This window comes from Rhinichthys klamathensis, unplaced genomic scaffold (genome assembly GCF_029890125.1).
Source record: "Rhinichthys klamathensis goyatoka isolate OS25496 unplaced genomic scaffold, OSU_Roscu_1.1 h1tg000363l_1, whole genome shotgun sequence".
NCBI classification, from domain to species: domain Eukaryota; kingdom Metazoa; phylum Chordata; class Actinopteri; order Cypriniformes; family Leuciscidae; genus Rhinichthys; species Rhinichthys klamathensis.
In genome coordinates, this window is record NW_026606872.1 from 366,519 (window position 1) to 386,204 (window position 19,686).

Consider the following 19,686-nt stretch of genomic DNA (forward strand, 5'->3'; position numbering starts at 1 on the left):
TCCTGTAAGCTTTTTGTTTTTCTATGCTTTTTTTTTATTTTTGCATTTAAAAAAAACCTGTAGTTGTAGTTTGGCTTTTTGACTTTAACCAAGTTTAGTGTTCTTCATATTTATAATATATATATATATATATATATATATATATATATTATATATATATCTCACATTTTGATGGTTTAATCAAGCTTTTAGGATCATTAAGAGCAAATATCCCTGCCGGACATCACTTTTGGCAACTACTCTGTTTATGTAGAAATTGACATTAACCAAGATTAGTAAATGCAAAGCACTGCTGTTTCAAGGTAGCTATTGCCTTAACTTAACTTAGTAAAGTGTTAGTGATATTTGCTGCTTTGACACGTTAGGCTCTCAGGGTCATGTGACCTCTGCCCTTCGGTCAATGTGTAACTGACCCCGTGACCTCCCCAGTGCTTTAGATTGCATAATTCTTCAGTCTTCACCAGAGTTGTGTTGAAATACACACAATCCTTTACATGACCAGGCATAACTTTCTATACATTTAACATATATAATGTAACTCATGAACTTTAAATGAGAAACAGTAAGAGCTTTCAGATATCAAAGTTTAATCATCTTAAGCAATACTGGTGCCTACAGGATTCGTCACGCAGCTTCACATAAGAATGTGTGGAAATCGTCAGCATAAAATGAGTGAATCATGTTTGTGGTCCACTCTCAGAAGGCTGGATTGTGGGAATGTAGGCTGGGAGCTTTTCAGAGCTAACTTTAGAAACTTAAAATACCACAATACATTTTGTGGGTGGATGAATGAAATATTTACTTGATATTATGATCTGATTAATTTCCTAAATTCCAACATTTTGGAAAAAACTAAAATATTAAAAAAAAACTTTAATATTAGACACATTTACACTCTTAAAATGAATGTTCTATATTGGCATCTGTAGTTCCATAAAGAACCTTCATCATCCATGGAATATTCACATTCCATTAGTTCTTCTTTGAATGCGAAAACCCCTTTTGGAACCTTTATTTTAAGCGTGTATGTTAACAATATCCTGACACATATAGTGACATAGCTACAACATACCAGAACATACAACGATACAACATAGTTATAAGATTGATCACAGACAAACGCTTCTACTAGTTTGCAAACCATATTTTGTTTGGAAAATTCATTCCAAAATCTCACTTTCAAGACTCATTCCTCAACAAACAAACAAACAAGACACAACAGTTTCAGAATAACCGTGGCTCATGTTACAGTAACAGAGGTTGGATCTGCGTCTTTGGCAGCTGGTTTATAAATAACATTTTGCTTGGAGTCTTTTTTAAACCTGTAGAGAGACAGAGAGAAGCACGTGAAGTCCAAAAAGCGGAGAGCAGTAAAAGTTACAAACACAACCTGTCTTAAATCAAGTGGTGATGAATAAGATGGGCATGAACATACTTTGAGTACTTTTTCTGCTGTCGATATGTGTACACGGAGAAGACCAGCAATGTGACGGCGAAGAGAACGCCAAACGTAATGGCCAGAACGTGCCCTGTCAACACATCACATTGTCTCCAGTCGATTTGTAATCAGGTTTGCATTACACATACAGTAAATGAGAGATTCTTACATTCAGCTCCACTAGTTTTCATTACACTGTTGTCGTGTGTTTCAGGCCGTGGAGCTTCTCCGGCTTCTGTGGAAAGCAACACTTAATCTACATACACTGATAAATGTGAATTACGCATCATATGTGTTATTTAACAGAATCATATATCAGCCAAATCCAGCACAATTTGGATTTTTTTACTTCACAGTAATAAGCCGGAAAATAAGAGTGTAAATGTTGTAAAATGTATTTAATTTCCGCTGTAAAGCAGCTCTGCAGAAGATAATAGTATCATTATTCAGCTCAATTTAGTTCGATGTGGATTCGTTTCAGTTCAATAACTGTGTTGATGTTGCAAAATTAGTGTAATTTTCCAGCTCACTTCAATTCAAAATTTGTTCTCATCTGAGGCCATGTTTACACGGAAACGATCTGAAGAGAAAACGCAAAAGTGGCGTTTCGTTTTCACTTTTTATTCTGCGTTTAGACGAGCGTTATGGGGGGGAAATCTGCGTGCATATGGAGACGCAAAAGTGTTAGAAATGCGATGTAGTATGCACTCCAGGCGGCTAGGTGGCAATGTGAAGCACTGCCACACAACAACAACAAGTCCGTGCGCCTGCGTACAACCTTCCTTCTACTTCTCTCCCTAGTAGCGCGAAATTGAAAAGACTCTTGGACGTTTATCAGAGCTGCTAGGGCAACTTGAAGGTCCGACGTATGGAAATAATCCGACATGTTGGTTGTTATTTTCCTGTACTGGCGCATGCCTGTGACGTAAATGCGTACGCGACGAGAGCCGCCATGAGCAGATTTGCGTTTTTACCCGTTTAGACGGAAACGCGACGGTGGAGCGTTTTTAAGATTTCCACTTTGGAGGGTGGTTTCACTTTTTTGCGTTTTTAAGCCCCAAAAACGCCATCGCCGTGTAAACGAAAGGCACATCCGATAAAATATTATTACGTTTTCACCCGGAATCGTTTTCGTGTAAACAGGGCCTGAGAGTCAGTGTAGATAAATTACTGAATATTTTCTTGAAATAATATTAAAACAAGTGGCATTTAGAATTTTTTTGGGTTTAAAAAGATACAACGCTATAGAGCCACTTAATATTAGCTGTTTTTAAATCACTTGTGTAAATAAATGCTAATCACATGTAATAACACTACTGAATGAACCCTAACCCTAAACCTTCCCCACTCCATCCCCAATAACAGCAAAAACACAGTCGCCAAGAGTTTTGCAGAACAACGTGCATGTACACAATACAACGCATCATATGCTTAATTTGATCATGTAGCTTTTTTGTAATATAAGATATTCAGCCGTTTTCATAAATAAGACTTCCGATGCTTCTAGGGGCCACTGTAAGTTGTGAAGAAAGCAGGGGCCAGTTGCATAAACATATAGCCGATAAGTTCAGACTGTCTTAAGAACTGGTGACCCACTGGCGATTAACACGGGGTAATCAGTCTTACTTTTCGAATTTATATTAGACTAATCTACATTTTTAATGTTACACGGGTCTAAAAGAGACCTAATGCACATACTTCCCGTAGTGGATGCGGTGTGGAAAGATGCCAGCACTTTTCTCCCGTGCAGGAGTTGTGGCGCTCTGAAGTTTCTGGACAGAAGCTTGTTGTGTTCAGTCTTCAGCGAGTCCTCCAATGCCGCTAGCTAGCAGAAGAAAGAAGAACGCGGTGAGTTATGCAAGATAATGCCATGTTCATGTGTTTCTGTCCAGGTTGAAGATGAGGCTGTGAGATAGCCTGACCTGTCTTCTTGACACTCTGATCGAGTCATTGAACAGAGTCCAGCTGACCGTCTGAAAGCAGGGAGGGGTCGTCAGGGACCCGGCGTACCTGTAAAACCCCTCCAGGCTGTTTGGCAGAAGATGGCGCACATTAAAACCAGGAATCTCAGTGTTTGACTCTGACAAAAAGACCATTAGATCAGGTTAGACGATAATACATCTCCACTTGGTTCAGAAACATCAGCAATGCTTTTCTTAGTTGACAGATATTAAGGCATCTTCACACAGTCGAGTTAAGGCTGCTCAGAATTCAGTGTAAAGACGCAATGGCACATAAAAGCCAAACTAAAATAAAGCGTAGGTGGGCAATGTGCATTTAAAGTGTGTAAATGTGAAAGAACTGTCAAAATCAACTTAATATGCCATATTTACATATTTACACATTTACACATTTACACACACACACACACACACACACACACACACACAGATCAGTTGGAGACTGGCTAGTTGAGCCAGAAAATCCAACAAAATTTTAAACAAAAATAAAATCTAAGCTGTGACAGAAAGTATTCTTTGATAATGTCTAAATATATATCCAAATGCAATAGCTAATAAAAGTAATCATGTCTGAAACCTCTGTTCTCTTCAACAAGGCTTTTCTCAACCCTGTTTATAAATAGACCTTAATAAGCATTACATTTGATTTGATTTATTTATTTTAACCAGATAGCACGAAATCTGCATATTTTTAACCTGCACATAAAGCAGTAATTATAGATTGGATATAAAAAATAATAAAATGTGTTTTTTACTTTTTATTTGTATTGTTTTATATATAAATAAATGGTCTTTATATGGTCTAATAAATTCATTTATTATTTAGAAGAAATGACTGTTTGCAATATTGGCATCATGGTGAGAAAGTTTGGTGTGAATCGTATGAAGCCTTTCGGAGCAGTAATTCAAAATCCACATTATAAAATGTACAGAATAACTGACTTTCTGTTGGTCGGAGCTAATGACTGTAAATTAGAAAGTTGTCCGGCTTGATGAGAACAATATATGTACCGAGTACTTTTTGTGCGGAAAAACAAACAAAAATAACGACTTTATTCGACTATTCCTTTTCTTCCTTGTGGGCCTGAGACGAGAGTTCAAGAGATTTCCACGATGCATGCGCGAGAACTGAGAAGAGGACGTTCTTCTTCTACTACTTCTTGTTCAGTTCTCGTGCATGCGTCGTGGAAATCTCTTGAACTCTCATCTCAGGCCCACAAGGAAGAAAAGGAATAGTCGAATAAAGTCGTTATTTTTGTTTGTTTTTCCGCACAAAAAGTATTCTCGTCGCTTGATAAACTTATAGTTGAGCCACTGTAGTCACTTGGACTATTTGAACATTTTCTTCAATGACTTTCTGGGCCGTCAAGTTTCACTCCCTTAGGAAGCCTATGTAGCAGTGATCCAGCTCTCAAATTTAATCAAAATATCTTCATTTGTGTTCCGAAGATAAACGAAGGTCTTACGGGGGTTGTAACAACATGAGGGCGAGTAATTAATGACTTCATTTTCATTTTTGGGTGAACTATCCCTTTAAGGACTCCAAAAGTGCTCTAAACGCCTGCTGTGAATACAGTTTTTGTGCCTCTTCTGATCAGCATTAAACAGCCTAGAAGCATTTCTGTGCCAGCTTTCAGTATAACTGTGGCATTAGTTCCCGTTCTTACCCTCTATGCTGATGTCTGTTAAAGCAGACAGGATCTTTTCATAGTTGTCATTTTCATGCAGGCCAATCTGTTGAGGAAAAAGTCAAAAGAAAATATTAACAAACGAAGTATTTGCAAAGACGTTATTAATCAAACCACATTCTGCTGCTTAGAAAAGTTTGCTGTAGCCAGAAAGGTTTTAGTCAGAAGACTTACACCTATGAATCCTCCTAACACTGCCAATCCATCAGCTTTACTAGCAGCCTCAATCAGATTTGCATATTTGGAGTTATAATGAACCACGTGGATCTGGGGAAATGAGGAAATGGGGAAATTGTCGTAACGTAGTATTATGCAATATGTTACACATTATTTGCAATGTTTGTAATCACTTATGATTAGGAAAGAAAGAATCTGCAGACTTTTTCAGTGTTGATTTTTAGGGAGAAATTGACTGAATGATGGAATAGTTTGTTAAAGAAAGCTGAGATGTAGGGGAGACTAGGGATGTGGAAACTCTTTCAGAATTAACATCTGTAAGTCAGTGTGTTTTTGTTTTTACACCTTTAAATGATCTCAAAATGTCAAACTTCAGGCAAAAGAATGCATTTGCTGGATGTGTGAACTGTAACAGTAAGTACGCTGGTTTGAAAAACTATAGAAAATATGGAATTCAGTTTAAATTTTGTAATGCATTTAATTTGTTAATCAAATTTACTTGATCAAAATTAGTTTAACACCAATCTGCATCAACTTCTTTTCCTAACTTTTAATTCAAAAACGAAATGTAAAACATTTTTTTCTAAAACAGCAAACAAGTTGTAAAAAATGTTGAACAAATATATAGGCTACATATTTAAAACACATTATATTAATAAAAAAAAAACAATTAAAAAAACAACAATAGACACAATCTCATGGCAATTCATAACTGTTTTAAGTTTTGGTGAATTGATGGCTAAATTCATCTTCCCATTTGCATGTTTTTGCATGATCTACATACAGCCAGCCCGTTGACGGTTATAGGGCTGGAGCTTCATGATACATTTATGAAGAAAAAAACTAATTTTGGTACGGATCACATCATATGAATTCGTATGATATCGTCACCTCGTTCAATAGTTATGGTTTCTCATGAGATCAGTTTGGGAATTCCATACGGAAAAAAATTATTGGCTGTTGCTTTACATTAGCCACTTTAAAACATTAAAATCCACGCCTTAAAATTGCTGGATTGCCTTTTTTGTTAAATGTAGGCCTACCTTCTGTCGTTTTAGTGAAAGGATTCACACAGCAGCACACACATTCACTGTTCGAGTCACAGTGCTGTAAACACTAACAGTAATAGTGTATGTCGTATATCCATATGGGAACATCATGATTGGCCTAAAGCAGTCCTGACCTCATACAGGTAAGCTTTGTTCACACAGAGCATCCCTTCTCATCCCCGTAAAAGCCAGAAGTGATTTACCAGTATTATTTCTCAGTGTGTCTACACCTCTCAACATGATCTCTAAACGATGAAAGGTTATTGTAGTTTTCCAGAAAAGGCTGCATGTGTGAAAGTGGCTATAGTTTTATAAACGGCCTCCATCTCTGCTCACCTCAGCCGGGAAGTGTATGTTATCCACGGTGTGCTCTGAGCCAGGGACTGCTGTAGTTCCCCAGTGAAAGTGAAGCTGGGCTGCGACGTACACATGCTCAAAGCCCGTCACGATGCGCATGCTGCTCGGCAGGCTCAGCTGCACTGACAGGAGAACAGCAAACAGGCACTTCAGGCTCAGTACATCAACATGTGCCAGCCAAACGGTGGACCTTTCACACCGCAGGCAATACAACGAGTGAAACAAACTCTGGTTTCAACCGAGGGCAAAAGTGTCACACTTCATATCATTATTTACTTTCCTTTTTGAACATAAAATTAAATTAAAAGGACATTTTTTTATAATAATTTTTTTTTATAAAAGATTGCTGGACTTCTCTTTAAGCTTTGAAAAAGGATAGAAAGTAAACGTATCATAAAATAATACCGACTGTTTTTTGAATGACAGCCTTTTATTTGGTGAAATGTAATCTTTCAAAATCAACAGCGAAACAACTGGTAAATAAATAAAGTAAAATTAAGTCCATTTTGTATTTCTAAGTATTTAAAGCTACTCTTTTAAACTTTACACTTCTAGCGGTAAAAACATTAAACTGGCAACAAGTGACCTTCTTTATGAGTTAATTTATTAAGACTAAATCATTCACTCGACAAACTTGATCAACACTGATTCAGGACCGAAACATGTGAGTCATTGAAACATTCACTCAACTGTGTTTTCAAAAACTCTGATTCATTTAGAAACGAAACACCTCGTTGTGTGTTGCTCGGAGATGTAACAATTGCTTTGACTTCATTTTAAACAAGTTTTGTTGAAGCAAAAATAAAAGTAACTTGCAATAAAATTTAGGATACTTCATATAAACTTTTTGTTTGTTGAACAGCAATATACTTATAACACTTTTTTAATTCCAGAGATGTTTTGTTCTGGTGTGCAGATGTGACATTCGTCCGTGCTGGAAACCTTGCGTTTGGCCTTGACTTACGTGTGTGTCCGTTGTTGATGAGTGTGAGAGCGGGCGAGCCGGTGAGATCATAACCCTCCAGCTGAATGGCAGGGAGTCTGGGCTCATAGAAAACCTTATGAGTGTCTATGTTGACTGGAGACTGAGACTTCCCCCTGCAGTGCTCAAACGCAGATGGCCATCGCTCCTGATCTGAGACAGTGAAAATCATTAATATCAGCCTGAACAATATCACTTTATTCAAAAGTTCAGAGCCTGGTGAGAAATAGCAGTATTCTTCAAATGTATTGGACTAAATACAAAAAAGCACTAGTATGGAATAGATAAATCTTCTTCGGGACACAGTTGAATTTCTTTGCAAAGATGAGCATTTATGGTTAAAAAGTATTTAATGGTTTATTTTGTTTATAAAATGTCCGCTGGTTTGTCTAGATAAGACTCTTATTCCTCGGCTGGGATCATGTCGAGACTTTGAAGCTGCACTGAAACTCGGTGTAACCTCAGTTCCCTGAGTTAGGGAACGAGTATTGCGTAGCTATACGCAGTGGGGAAACTCCTTTTCCTCGATTTACTGAAGCCTTTATGTAAAGCGCATTTGCAGCTGCACAGCAGAACATGAGCGTCTGGCTCGCTCATAGGCTGCGCTGCGGCAACTGCGGGCTCTGACGTGTATGACGCAGAGTGATCTCATTGGTCGCACGTCAGAGCCCGCCTAGGGGGCGTGTCCTCAGACTATAAACGTCCCCGAATTCGCCATTATAGCAGGTTTAACGACTGAAGCGACAACTTGCCATGTTACTATAGTGCGGCTGGCTACGCAATACTCGTGCCCTAACTCAGGGAACTGAGGTTACGTGAGTAACCGAGTAGTTCCCTTTCAAACGGTCACTTCGTATTGCGTAGCTATACGCAGTGGGGACGCCATGCAAAACGCCACACTGGATAACTGGCTGCTACTGCAACTCAGGACCCCTGAGCATACAGAACATAACCTGACTCCGCCAGATGGATTTGCTCCGCATATCCATCTGGAAACCTTCCGTTGAAGTAGTTTTGGTAAGGGGCGAAAATACTGGTTAGCTGATTGGCCTATGTTGGTGAAAGACGGGCCAAATCAACCAATCAGATCAACGAAGCATATGACGTACTAACAGAGCGTATCTTCTCCTCTGAGAAAAGCCTCCAGAGCAGTGTTTTGCTTTTCTTTCAGTGAAGAAATACTCTGTAATTCCGATAAAACTTGCTCGATAGCCACGCTGATGCTAGTTTCATCCGCTGAAGCCGACATGTTCTTTAGACTGAACTGACGCGCTTCTCGTTGCGTCACACCTCAACCCGCCTCAAAGCCAACGCTGATTGGACGTTCGTTTGGTGAACTGCTCCCAAATTTTCTTTAACGGAAAGTATCCAGACTGATCTGCGAGTGAAACCTTGAAAGCTCGCGAGATCAGGATGGTCTCACGAGGCTATACAGAACAAGCCATAACCGCATAATTATGTATAAATAGACCAGACACCGTCAGGTCTAAATAGTACACCTCAGTTAGTAATAACCCAACCTACTACACCAATGAACCCAGACCCTGTCGGGGTTATTAGTATATGAACATACCACCAGTCAAGTGGGTTTATATATATAATTATAACCGGCCAAAGCGGGTTTATATATGTATGGTATATAACCGGCCAAAGCGGGTTTTATATATATGTGAATGTGATTGTGCACAGTAATATATGACAAGACCAGCCACCGACGGGTCTTAATCATACCGAAAGCATCTTCGCCTGCAGGGAAGGCACTTCCATATTATGGAAATTCATAAATGTGGAAGGCGAGGACCAGCCGGCCGCATCACAAATATCCCTGATGGGAATGCCAGATGACCAAGCCCATGACGAGGCCATACCTCTGGTCGAATGGGCCCTGATGCCTATAGGGCAAACTTGACCCGCTGCGGTATAAGCCATAGAAATAGCATCCACTATCCATCTAGACAGTCTTTGCTTAGTGACTGGATCCCCCTTGGATCTACCACCAAAGCAGACAAAAAGCTGTTCTGATTGTCTAAAAGACGCAGAACGCTCCAGATAGATTCTCAGCGCTCTGACAGGGCAGAGAAGATTAACCTCTCCATCCTCTGCAGAAGGAGGGAGGGCTGATAACGTCACCACCTGTGCTCTGAACAGTGTTGAGAGCACTTTAGGAACGTAACCATGTCATGGCTTGAGGATGACTCTGGAGCCATCTGGACCCAACTCCAAACATGCAGGGCTCACAGAGAGCGCCTGCAGATCTCCCACTCGCTTGATGGATGCCAACGCCATAAGGAGAGCGGTCTTCAGCGAGAGAGGTTTTAGATCAACCGATTGGAGCGGTTCAAAAGGCGGACCTTTCAGAGCCCCCAGGACCGTGGAGAGGTCCCAAGACAGCACAGACGGAGGTCTGGAGGGGTTCATTCTCCTAGCACCTTTAAGGAATCTCACGACCAGGTCGTTTTTTCCCAGTGACTGGCCAGCCACCAGAACATAATGTGCTGCTATGGCTGCCACATACACTTTGAGCGTGGACGGGGAGCGACCCTCATCCAGCAGCCCCTTTTAAGAATGTAACCACAGATATCTCACATGACTCTGGGTCAGCCTGATTTTCCGAGCACCAGCTGGAAAAACCGACCATTTTGAAGCATAAAGGCGCCGAGTCGAAGGGGCCCTGGCTTCAGAAATGGTGCTTAGAACCTTCTCAGGAAGGACCTTTGGTACCCGTTGAGGGGCCAAACATGGAGGGCCTATAAATCGGGTCTCGGATGCCACAGTGTCCCGTTCGCCTGTGTGAGGAGGTCTTTCCTCAGTGGGACAGGCCATGGGATTGTGTCCGATAACTGAACCAGTTCCGGGAACCACGGTCTGGTTTTCCAGAGAGGGGCCACCAGAAGGACTGGGCATCCGCTCTCTCTGACCCGTTTGATGACTTGTGGAATCATTGAAACGGGGGGAAAGGCATAAAGGGGATGGTTGGGCCAGACATGGGCCAGCGCGTCCCTGTTCTTCGAGAAGAACAATTTGCAGTGGGTGTTGATTCTCGAGGCGAAAAGGTCTATTTCGGCCTCTCCAAACACCTTCCATATCAGACTGACCGTCTGTGGGTTCAGGGACCACTCGCCGAGGGGAGTGTTGCCCCGTGAGAGCATATCCGCGCTCACATTCTGGACGCCTGGGATATGCGCTGCCCTCAGAGAGTTCAGGTTGGTTTGTGCCCATAAGAGGAGGTCTCTCGCCATCGCATGCAGGTTTCCTGACCTGATGCCCCCCTGGCGATTTATTTAGACCACCACTGACATATTGTCTGTGCGGACTAAAACATGGTGACCTCTGAGGTTCGACAGAAATGCCTTCAGGGCCAAACCAACTGCTTTCATCTCCAGACAGTTGATATGTAAGCTCTGCTCCGTGCTCGACCAGAGGCCGGATGCAGGCATGCCCTCATGCTGAGCTCCCCAACCCAGGTTGGACGCATCTGTAAGAACCACTTTCCTCCTGGAAATTGTTCCCATTGTCACCCCCTTGTGGTACCAGTTCTGAGCCCGCCAGGGCATCAGGGTTCTTAAACAACCGTGATTCACTATAACGCGCAAGTTGCCTGACTGCCATGCGTGAGTTGGCACATGGCGTTTCAGCCAATGCTGCAGCGGGCGCATGCGCAGTAATTCCAAGCGGAGTACTGGCGATGCTGCTGCCATGAGACCAAGCAGTTTCTGAAATTTCTTCAGTGGCGCGCGCTCGCGCGCTCTGAAAGTGCCTGCAAGCGCTCGCACTGAGAGCGCGCGCTCTGGTGTGAGTCGCGCTGTCATAGCTCTCGAGTCTAAAACTGTGCCCAGAAAGATCACGCTCTGGCTGGGGGTTAGTTTGCTTTTTGAAACATTGATTGTGAAACCCAGGCATTTTAGATGGCCGAGAATCAAATCTCTGTGAGCTAATAGCTCGATTCTCGACTGTGCCAGCACCAGCCAGTCATCGAGATAATTCAACACGCGCACTCCCTGATGTCTCAGAGGAGAAAGCGCCGCATCCACACACTTCGTGAATGTGCGAGGTGCCAAAGATAGGCAGAACGGTGTATTGATAAGCCTGGCCCTCGAAGGCGAATCTCAAGAATGGCCTGTGACGAGGATTTATTTGAATGTGAAAGTAAGCATCTTTCAGATCCATTGTGACAAACCAATCCCCCGGGCGCACTTGCGCGAGGATATGTTTGATAGTTAACATTTTGAACGGCCGCCTCATGAGAGCTTTGTTCAAATGTCTCAAATCTAGAATGGGTCTGAGACTGCCGTCTTTTTTCGGAATCAGAAAATAGCGGCTGTAAAAACCCATATGTTTTAGCGCGGGGGGGGGGACTAATTCTATCGCCCCTTTTGCTAAAAGATTCTGTACTTCGCTGCGAAGCACGTGACCCACTTTGCTTCTCACCGAAGTCTCGAGAACCGCCTGAAATTTTGGGGGTCTGCGAGCGAATTGGAGCGAGTAACCTCGTTTTATAGTGTTTATGACCCAACTCGACACACCGGGGATAGCTTGCCAGGCTAGAACCCGTGTGGCTAGGGCTTGACACACAGATTGGGGCTGGTCGCCTAATGCAGGGGGACCAGATACCATTATATTGTGATTTTTGCACACATTGAGTATTGGACTGACTATACAAGCATTTGCGTGTGGAGAAGTCAGTGTTACAACAGGGGAGGGGCCGCCTAGTGAAGGGGGACCTGACACCCTTATATTGTGATTTGTGCACACATTGAGTATTGGACTGACTGTACAAGCGTTCGCGTGTGGGGAAGTCAGTATTACAACGGGGGAGGGGCCGCCTGATGAAGGGGGACCGTGAACCCGTGTGTTGTGTTTGTGAAACATGCTCTTTTTGTGCTTTATTTGGGTCGCCGTGAAAATGGCGTTTGTTTGCAAGAACGCGCTTACTGTTGCGGGCCTGTTTGCAGTAATAAAATCCCCAGCCGCCTGAACTGAACAGGGGGCTGTGGGAAGTTTTCTTGGCTTCTTCGAGGGTGGTCCGGCTAGTGCGGGACCCGTGCCCTCTCTCTTTCCTCTGCGTGCTAGGACGACTTTGGCGGCGCTGAGTGGGGCGCGGTGCTTGGTCTCAGGCATTGGCGTCGGGGAAGCGGGAAGCGCTTGGTTGCTCTCGGCTGGCGCTGGGCATCAGCCGCAGGGCGGGGCTGAGAGGCTTGTTTTGCGGGCTTTGTTGGCCGAGGCGTCGACGGGGCTAGCTTGTGAGCACTCGACGCCGAGCTAGAGGGTTTAGACAAGAAGTGACGCATGGCGTGGGACGCTTTCTGTGCCTCGGTGTATCTCTCCGAGAACCCCTTCACCGCCGGGCCGAAGAGGCCGGTACTGGATACTGGGGCGTCGAGGAACCTCGTTCTCTCCGCGTCCTTAATGTCAGTGAGGGTAAGCCAGAGGTGGCGTTCGAGCACGACCAAACTCGTCATATTCCTCCCGATAGCCTGTGCTGTGGCCTTGGTAGCTCTCAAGGCCAAGTCCGTGGCGCTTCGCAGGTCCCGAAAGGCCTCAGGGTCCGGGGCCAGCCTCGTCCAGAGACCGGAGGAGTTTGGCCTGGTAAACCTGCAGCACGGACATCGTGTGCAGGGCTGATGCAGCCTGACCGGAGGCGCAGGCACGTGGCGCAGGTCTTGACACGAGGCATTTGAAACAACGCTCGTACAGATAAAACACACAGTTAAATGCAATGAGTAATGAAAAAGGATATCGCCGGATAGCCACAGGAGAGACGGCGTCAGGAGAAACACGGTTGAAGTGTCGTCTGCTGAACTGTAGCTCGCTCAGGCTGAAGGCTTGTTCGACGGCGAAGGTTTCAATAAATGGTCAGAGACGTGAATTTTTTCGCTGAAGGAGTAAAATCTGCTATAATGGCGAATTCGGGGACTATTATAGTCTGAGGACACGCCCCCTAGGTGGGCTCTGACGTGTATGATGCAGAGTGATCTCATTGGTCGCACGTCAGAGGCGCCCGCGCCATTGGATATGCAGTTGCCGCAGCGCAGCCTATGAGCGAGCCAGACGCTCATGTTCTGCTGTGCAGCTGCAAATGCGCTTTACATAAAGGCTTCAGGAAATCGAGGAAAAGGAGTTTCCCCACTGCGTATAGCTACGCAATACGAAGTGACCGTTCGAAAGGGAACTCCATGTTTTCCTCAAAAACCTTCATTTCTTTTTGACTGAAGAAAGAACGACATTAATATCTTGGATGGCGTGTGGAAAAGTAAACTATCAGGAAATTTTAATACTGAAGTGAACTACTCCTTTAAGGTTCTCATTCATGTGTTTCATTTAGTACAAAACACTGACTATGGGAAATCGCTCTGGTTCGCTTTATGAGCGACACAGGTGACGAGGCCCATGAAGTGCTCTATAATAGACAAGCAGTTCATATATTTCAAAAATGAAAATGCTTATCATTCACAAGTGAATAAAGTGGCACAATGCTACCAGACTAAATCCTGTTATGTTCAACAAATAGGTCAAACATGATTAAACCAACTGAATAATGATGCTCATGATGGAAACACAGATTGTGAAAGGACACAGTTTACCGTGTTTCTGACACTGACAACATAAAGAGGCAAAAACGTCACGCAGAGTAAAAAATGTCATTTTTTTTTAGCTTTTTTTTTTTTAGATGTTTTATCACGTCAAACTAATGCGATGTGCCGCAGCTAAACAGCAGGAGGACTCGTCTTCAGCAGGACAGAGGGACACATCCCATGGCCAGTGTGTTGGACCTGCCTTCTCTCCTTCGGTTTCATTATTCAGATACTGTATGTTTAAATACATGTTTTTATTCACTCTTTAGGAAGTGCGAGTAAATGTCACTTACTAGAGTGATTTCATGTTGACCTGATTTGATTGTAATTACATTTTTCATTTGTTATGAAATGACTTGTACAAAAAATCTAGTCTTTTATATAATGAAATAAGTGCAACAAAATGTCTAAACCAAATAATATAAATTATGATTCCCTTCACTCACTGTAGGCTATTATACCTATATTACAGTGTTACTGGGTTAAAGTACTGTAACTAGTAAGACTGTCTGCTAGTAAGTTTGAAATTCAGTGCAAAATCATAAGGAAAACTCTTAAAAGTTATTTAAAGGAAAAGGAAAGGAAAAAAGTTATTGTGGGCAGTTATAGTTTATATATTTACCATGGTAACCCCACTGGTGCTGATGAGAAGAACCTGTGAAGAATGGAAAGAGATTATGTCAGGAAAGAAAGACTATCTTGAAAAGCTTGACCGTTAAAAGTGTGTGTGTGTGTGTGTGTGTGTGTGTGTGTGTGTGTGTGTGTGTGTGTGTGTGTGTGTGTGTGTGTGTGTGTGCATGCGTGTGTGTGTGTGTGTGTGTGTGTGTGTGTGTGTGTGTGTGTGTGTGTGTGTGTGTGTGTGTGTGTGTGTGTGTGTGTGTGTGTGTGTGTGTGTGTGTGTGTGTGTGTGTGTAATAATATTTGTCTTATTTGCTGGTATAGCTAGTAATTTTTGCACATATTTTTCATCACTGAAGATAAGTCATAGTAGTACTAGCACTATCAATAAAAATAATAACCTGCGAAACTAGAGCAGAGTTTAGGTGAAAAACACGTCCGTAAATTCATTAATTCAATTCTAAATAATACTAAATATTAATTATGCTTCCTTGTAGACTCTATAAACAGAGCCAAAGACATGCATGTGTATATCAAATATGTGAAACTTATAGTCTATACATGCTAAATTTTAACTTCCTTGATCAGAGTTGCAGAATTGTAATGCTTTTAAGTTATAGCGTTGACTGTAGGTACAGTAGGATTTGTTCTAATCAGGTGTCGTCAAAATATCCATGAATGTGTTTAACCCTGTAAAGCCTGACATATAAAAAAGTCAGACAAATCAAAGTTTTTGAAACTGACCTTTTCAATGAATCTTTAGACTAAATATTTTATAAAAACCTATTTTAAAAATTGCATAAGATAATTATGATATTGTGAGAATATGGAGCTCATAATCGAGATAAAAAACAAACTTTATTCAGAGGAAAAATATGCAGTTAAAAATATGCAGTTTGCTGCAGATGCTGATATTTACATGTAATGTACATCAATAATATATTTATAACAGTATAGCAGATACTTAATGCATAGACATATTATTGGCAGATATAGAGTGACGAGTCTGATGACTGATATTTATAAGTAAGATGATATTTCAATGCTTAGTTTAATAATCAAAGCTCTAGTTTTAAAACATATAATGCAATGCAACACAATGATGATTGAGAGATGAACAGATGAACCTTCCCCAAAAGCCTGATGATCATATTTGTTGCTCATGATTTTTCTATAAAATGTTTCCTGGACAATCAAGTAAAGCTGAGTTGCTTCAGTCCAGTAAATATTCATCTTGAAATACAATCAAAATTCTTTTGATAACCGTTAATAAGGCTCTAATAACTCTGGTCACTGCAAATACATGAAGAAGACTCAGAAGAACTCGCTTTGCTGCTAATGACTGAGTTTTTACAAACTATCAACAAACTTTTAGTGTATATAATACTATGAGAAACAGTAATAACATCAGCTATAACTGTAATACACTAATGCACTACTAGAAATTAGTAGTCCTTGGACTATTATTTGAGCACTCCAGGCTCAGGTAGAAGAAAAACAGGTAAGAACAGGTTTGGTCATTCTGAGCAAGACAGTATCTTTTCCTTATTCACACACATCAGCACACACACACAATCCCTCCTTCATTCAGCGCAGTCAATGTGAGCATTATGTGCTCCAGGACAGACGCCTGATGCTAAGATGACCGCTGAACCTGATACGCATTAAACACATTCAGCGCTCAGGCCACAGCAAGAAGAGGCACAACATCTCGAACATCTGATGCTCTTTCTGCAGACGCAGAGAAGGTGTCAGCACACGCATGAAAGATTGATCGTCATAGAGTAAGTCATCATGATGACTTTATGTGCCGTGTGTTTTGTGGTCAGCACTAGATCAAACTCCTGTGAGCTTTACGTAAGGGCAAATCCGTGGCTATGTGTGCAGTAAATGCACAACACTGAGACAAAGATCCACCCGACGTGATGCTGATGTTCAGAACAACATCACGCTCGCATGATCGCATTAAATATCTCAAGTGCCCATGTTTGCCATTTGCTGTCATTCATTTTGAAACTGGCACATTAAAGTCACCATGAAATGAACAATCAAAATGAACAAATAATTTTACCAGTGCACATCATTATTAATTTAAACTCATGTTTCTGGTAATCTTGAATCAGAATATCTTCCTCTTGCAGCATCTCTTCTCTTCTCTGATGACGAGGGCGGAGCAATGATCTGTCACTCACATGAGATCAGCCAATAGCAAACCACAACCATCCAATCATCTCCCCACAGGCAAAGTCAAGCCCCGCCCACATTTGATCTGGTTCCAGAAGCTGTTTCACTCGGATACACGGCACAATAGGGGAAAAAAGACTATTGCAGCTTCTATTTAAAGCAACACTAAGGAACTTTTCCTCTGCGGTCGCCCTACAGGTTGGAAGAGGAATTGTCTATTACGGCTATCGTAAATAATTTAGCGTACACTGTAAAAAAAAACCCGTTATATTTACAAGAAAAACCTGGCAGCTGTGGTTACCAGAGTTTTCCTGTTAAAAATACGGTAGCAACGTTTTAGGTTTTACAACTTTTAACCGTATATAATTTTATAGCGATAAACCGTATTTCATTATCTGATATAATGTTAATATACTGAACTTTTGAAGTATTAATATCTGTTTTTTTCCATTGTAATACACTGACAGTCAACAATCACAGCAGTGATGAGAGTCAAATGGTCAACCAAAGCTCATCATAAGCAGCTCTTCCACAAGAGAGTTAATACTAAAATACAGAAGCTGCACAGTGTCATTCACACAAACATTGAACACCATCATGGTAACATGTTGAAATAAAAAAAATGCAATAAGCATTAATTTAACAACATTAAATGTAACATAAAACCCTAATGTACATAACTGATTAGAAAAAAACTAAGAAAATTATAAAGAAACAGTGATTTTAAAACAAAACTAACTTTGCAACTACGTCAACTTATTACCCTAACCTGACAGTTTACTATTAGTCTTCACTCTAATGACAGTTAGTTGACATGTAGTTACAAAGTTACTTATAGTGTCTAAAGTGGACCATCAAAACCAATTATTGTGTCAACCAGTGTCAAACGGGAGCAGCCACTTTCCCAAACGAGTGCTTTAAAACTTTTTCCTCCTCTTCCCTTCTCTTCTAATCAGTAGCGTGAAGAGCATTAAATGAGTAACACTGCAATGAGCATCTACTTCTAAACGCTATTAACATTGTTTACTGAGTTTGTGTTGAAATGAAATTAAAGAAAGGATAGAAAGCATTTAGAATTATCCACCAATGTGCAATTGTTATAGTTGAAGGGGATTTGAAAAAAAAAAAAAACAGTTTTTGTTCAAGAAGGGTGTTTCTTTACCAGTCAGAGTATAAATAACTGCCAACAAGGATGTGATTTTTCTATTTGTTTTTTTTTTTGGATGGGGGGAAAAGTTTACTGGTTTCCAACCAAACATGCACTTCTTATTAGTCATCGGTTCAAAGATTTAGCGACGTCAAAAAGAGTGAGTGATGCCTCGTTCAATGCGTTGGGAAACCAGAAAGGAGGAACTTGAATGTTTCCTCATCAGACACACCCAGCTCAGGTCTTTCAAACTCTATAATGAACTGATGAGTTGAATGTGTTTGATTAGGACCAGGGTTGGGAAATCTGTGTTCCAACATCAAATAAAGGAGCACACATTTATCATGACTAAACAGTCAAGGTGCTGGATCCTTACTCAAGACTCATTTGTTTTCCACTTTAAGTGTGGTGTCACATATAGTTAAATGAACTTTAAATGAACCAAACCCAGTTTGGTTAAAGTTAACTGGTAACCAGTGGCCTCAGACCACTTGTTGTTCACTCCACCACACCTCAAGTACTCGGACCCCAGGTTTCTGTTGAAGGATAGAAGCTACAAATCCCCTCTACACTTCAATTGTTGAGAATTAAAACAACTTTGATCATCTTATATGTTGAGGATAGTTTAAAACAACTCTCAATGCAATTGATCTTTCGCCGGCCCCTCCCCCAAAACGGCCATTGTCCAATCACACATCATAGCAACCGTTACTATGTGAGCAGGTCCGTCAAACATTGACTCCAAGCAAGATGGTGAAGCGGTGCGCCCACGGCGTTTGTAAATCGGACACTAGATACCCCGAGAGATTGTCTGGAGGAGTTGTTCTTTCCGTTTCCAAAGCCGAAAACACAACGTGAGCGGTGCCTACAATGGATAAAAACAGTGTGGACGGCCCCACTCCCAGTTAAATGTGTCGAACATGGTTAACTCGCGTACAGTGTGCGTGAGACTGAGAAACCGAGATTAGTCAAAGAAACATGAAGAAAGCAGATCAAGAGCATCCACAAAGGAATTACGTTTTCTAAAGGGTTGTTGTTAAAGTTAACATGATATTCTCGGGGGAAAATGAGCAGCAGTGCAGCACCCGTAGACTAAGTTACAGTTTAGAGGAGTGCACGAGCGCAACGGGGAAAGCATGAAGCTTACTTGACAACATCAGTTCATATATCAATATCGTAACGAATAGAAATAACCTTAAATAATGTATGGTTATCTGCATCTTTCCGTCTCTTATGTATAGTTACTTTTTAAACACGAAAATCGCATTCAGCATGACACGCAAGTGGTTGCCGTGGAAATGAACAACTGCTTGTTAAACCGAATGTATAATCCTGTATCTGAGGCAAAATTACTAAATATGCAGTGCGAGTTATATATTTCTAACTCCAAACATTAGCCACTGAACCAGCTTATAAAATCTTCTTCAAGGCTGTGCTGGTTGCATTTGAGGTAACGTACAGGTCATGGTTTCTCAGATTTCGCTTGAGACCGGTATAAGCATTAGCCTCTTTA

The 19,686-nt window shown here is 41.5% G+C and overlaps 1 protein-coding gene across 1 annotated transcript; it reads right to left on the minus strand.

The window, feature by feature from the left end:
- Positions 1 to 1,042: 1,042 nt before the first annotated feature.
- ca9 (carbonic anhydrase IX) lies at positions 1,043 to 14,919 on the minus strand. The gene is made up of 10 exons (XM_056233241.1): positions 14,847 to 14,919; positions 7,635 to 7,805; positions 6,650 to 6,792; positions 5,262 to 5,354; positions 5,067 to 5,133; positions 3,361 to 3,518; positions 3,137 to 3,263; positions 1,608 to 1,673; positions 1,436 to 1,529; positions 1,043 to 1,322 (listed from the first exon to the last, which is right to left on the minus strand). Exons 3-10 carry the CDS (start codon positions 6,767 to 6,769, stop codon positions 1,241 to 1,243), a joined length of 807 nt encoding a protein of 268 aa, XP_056089216.1. The 5' UTR covers positions 6,770 to 6,792; positions 7,635 to 7,805; positions 14,847 to 14,919; the 3' UTR covers positions 1,043 to 1,240.
- Between the last annotated feature and the right edge of the window lie 4,767 nt (positions 14,920 to 19,686).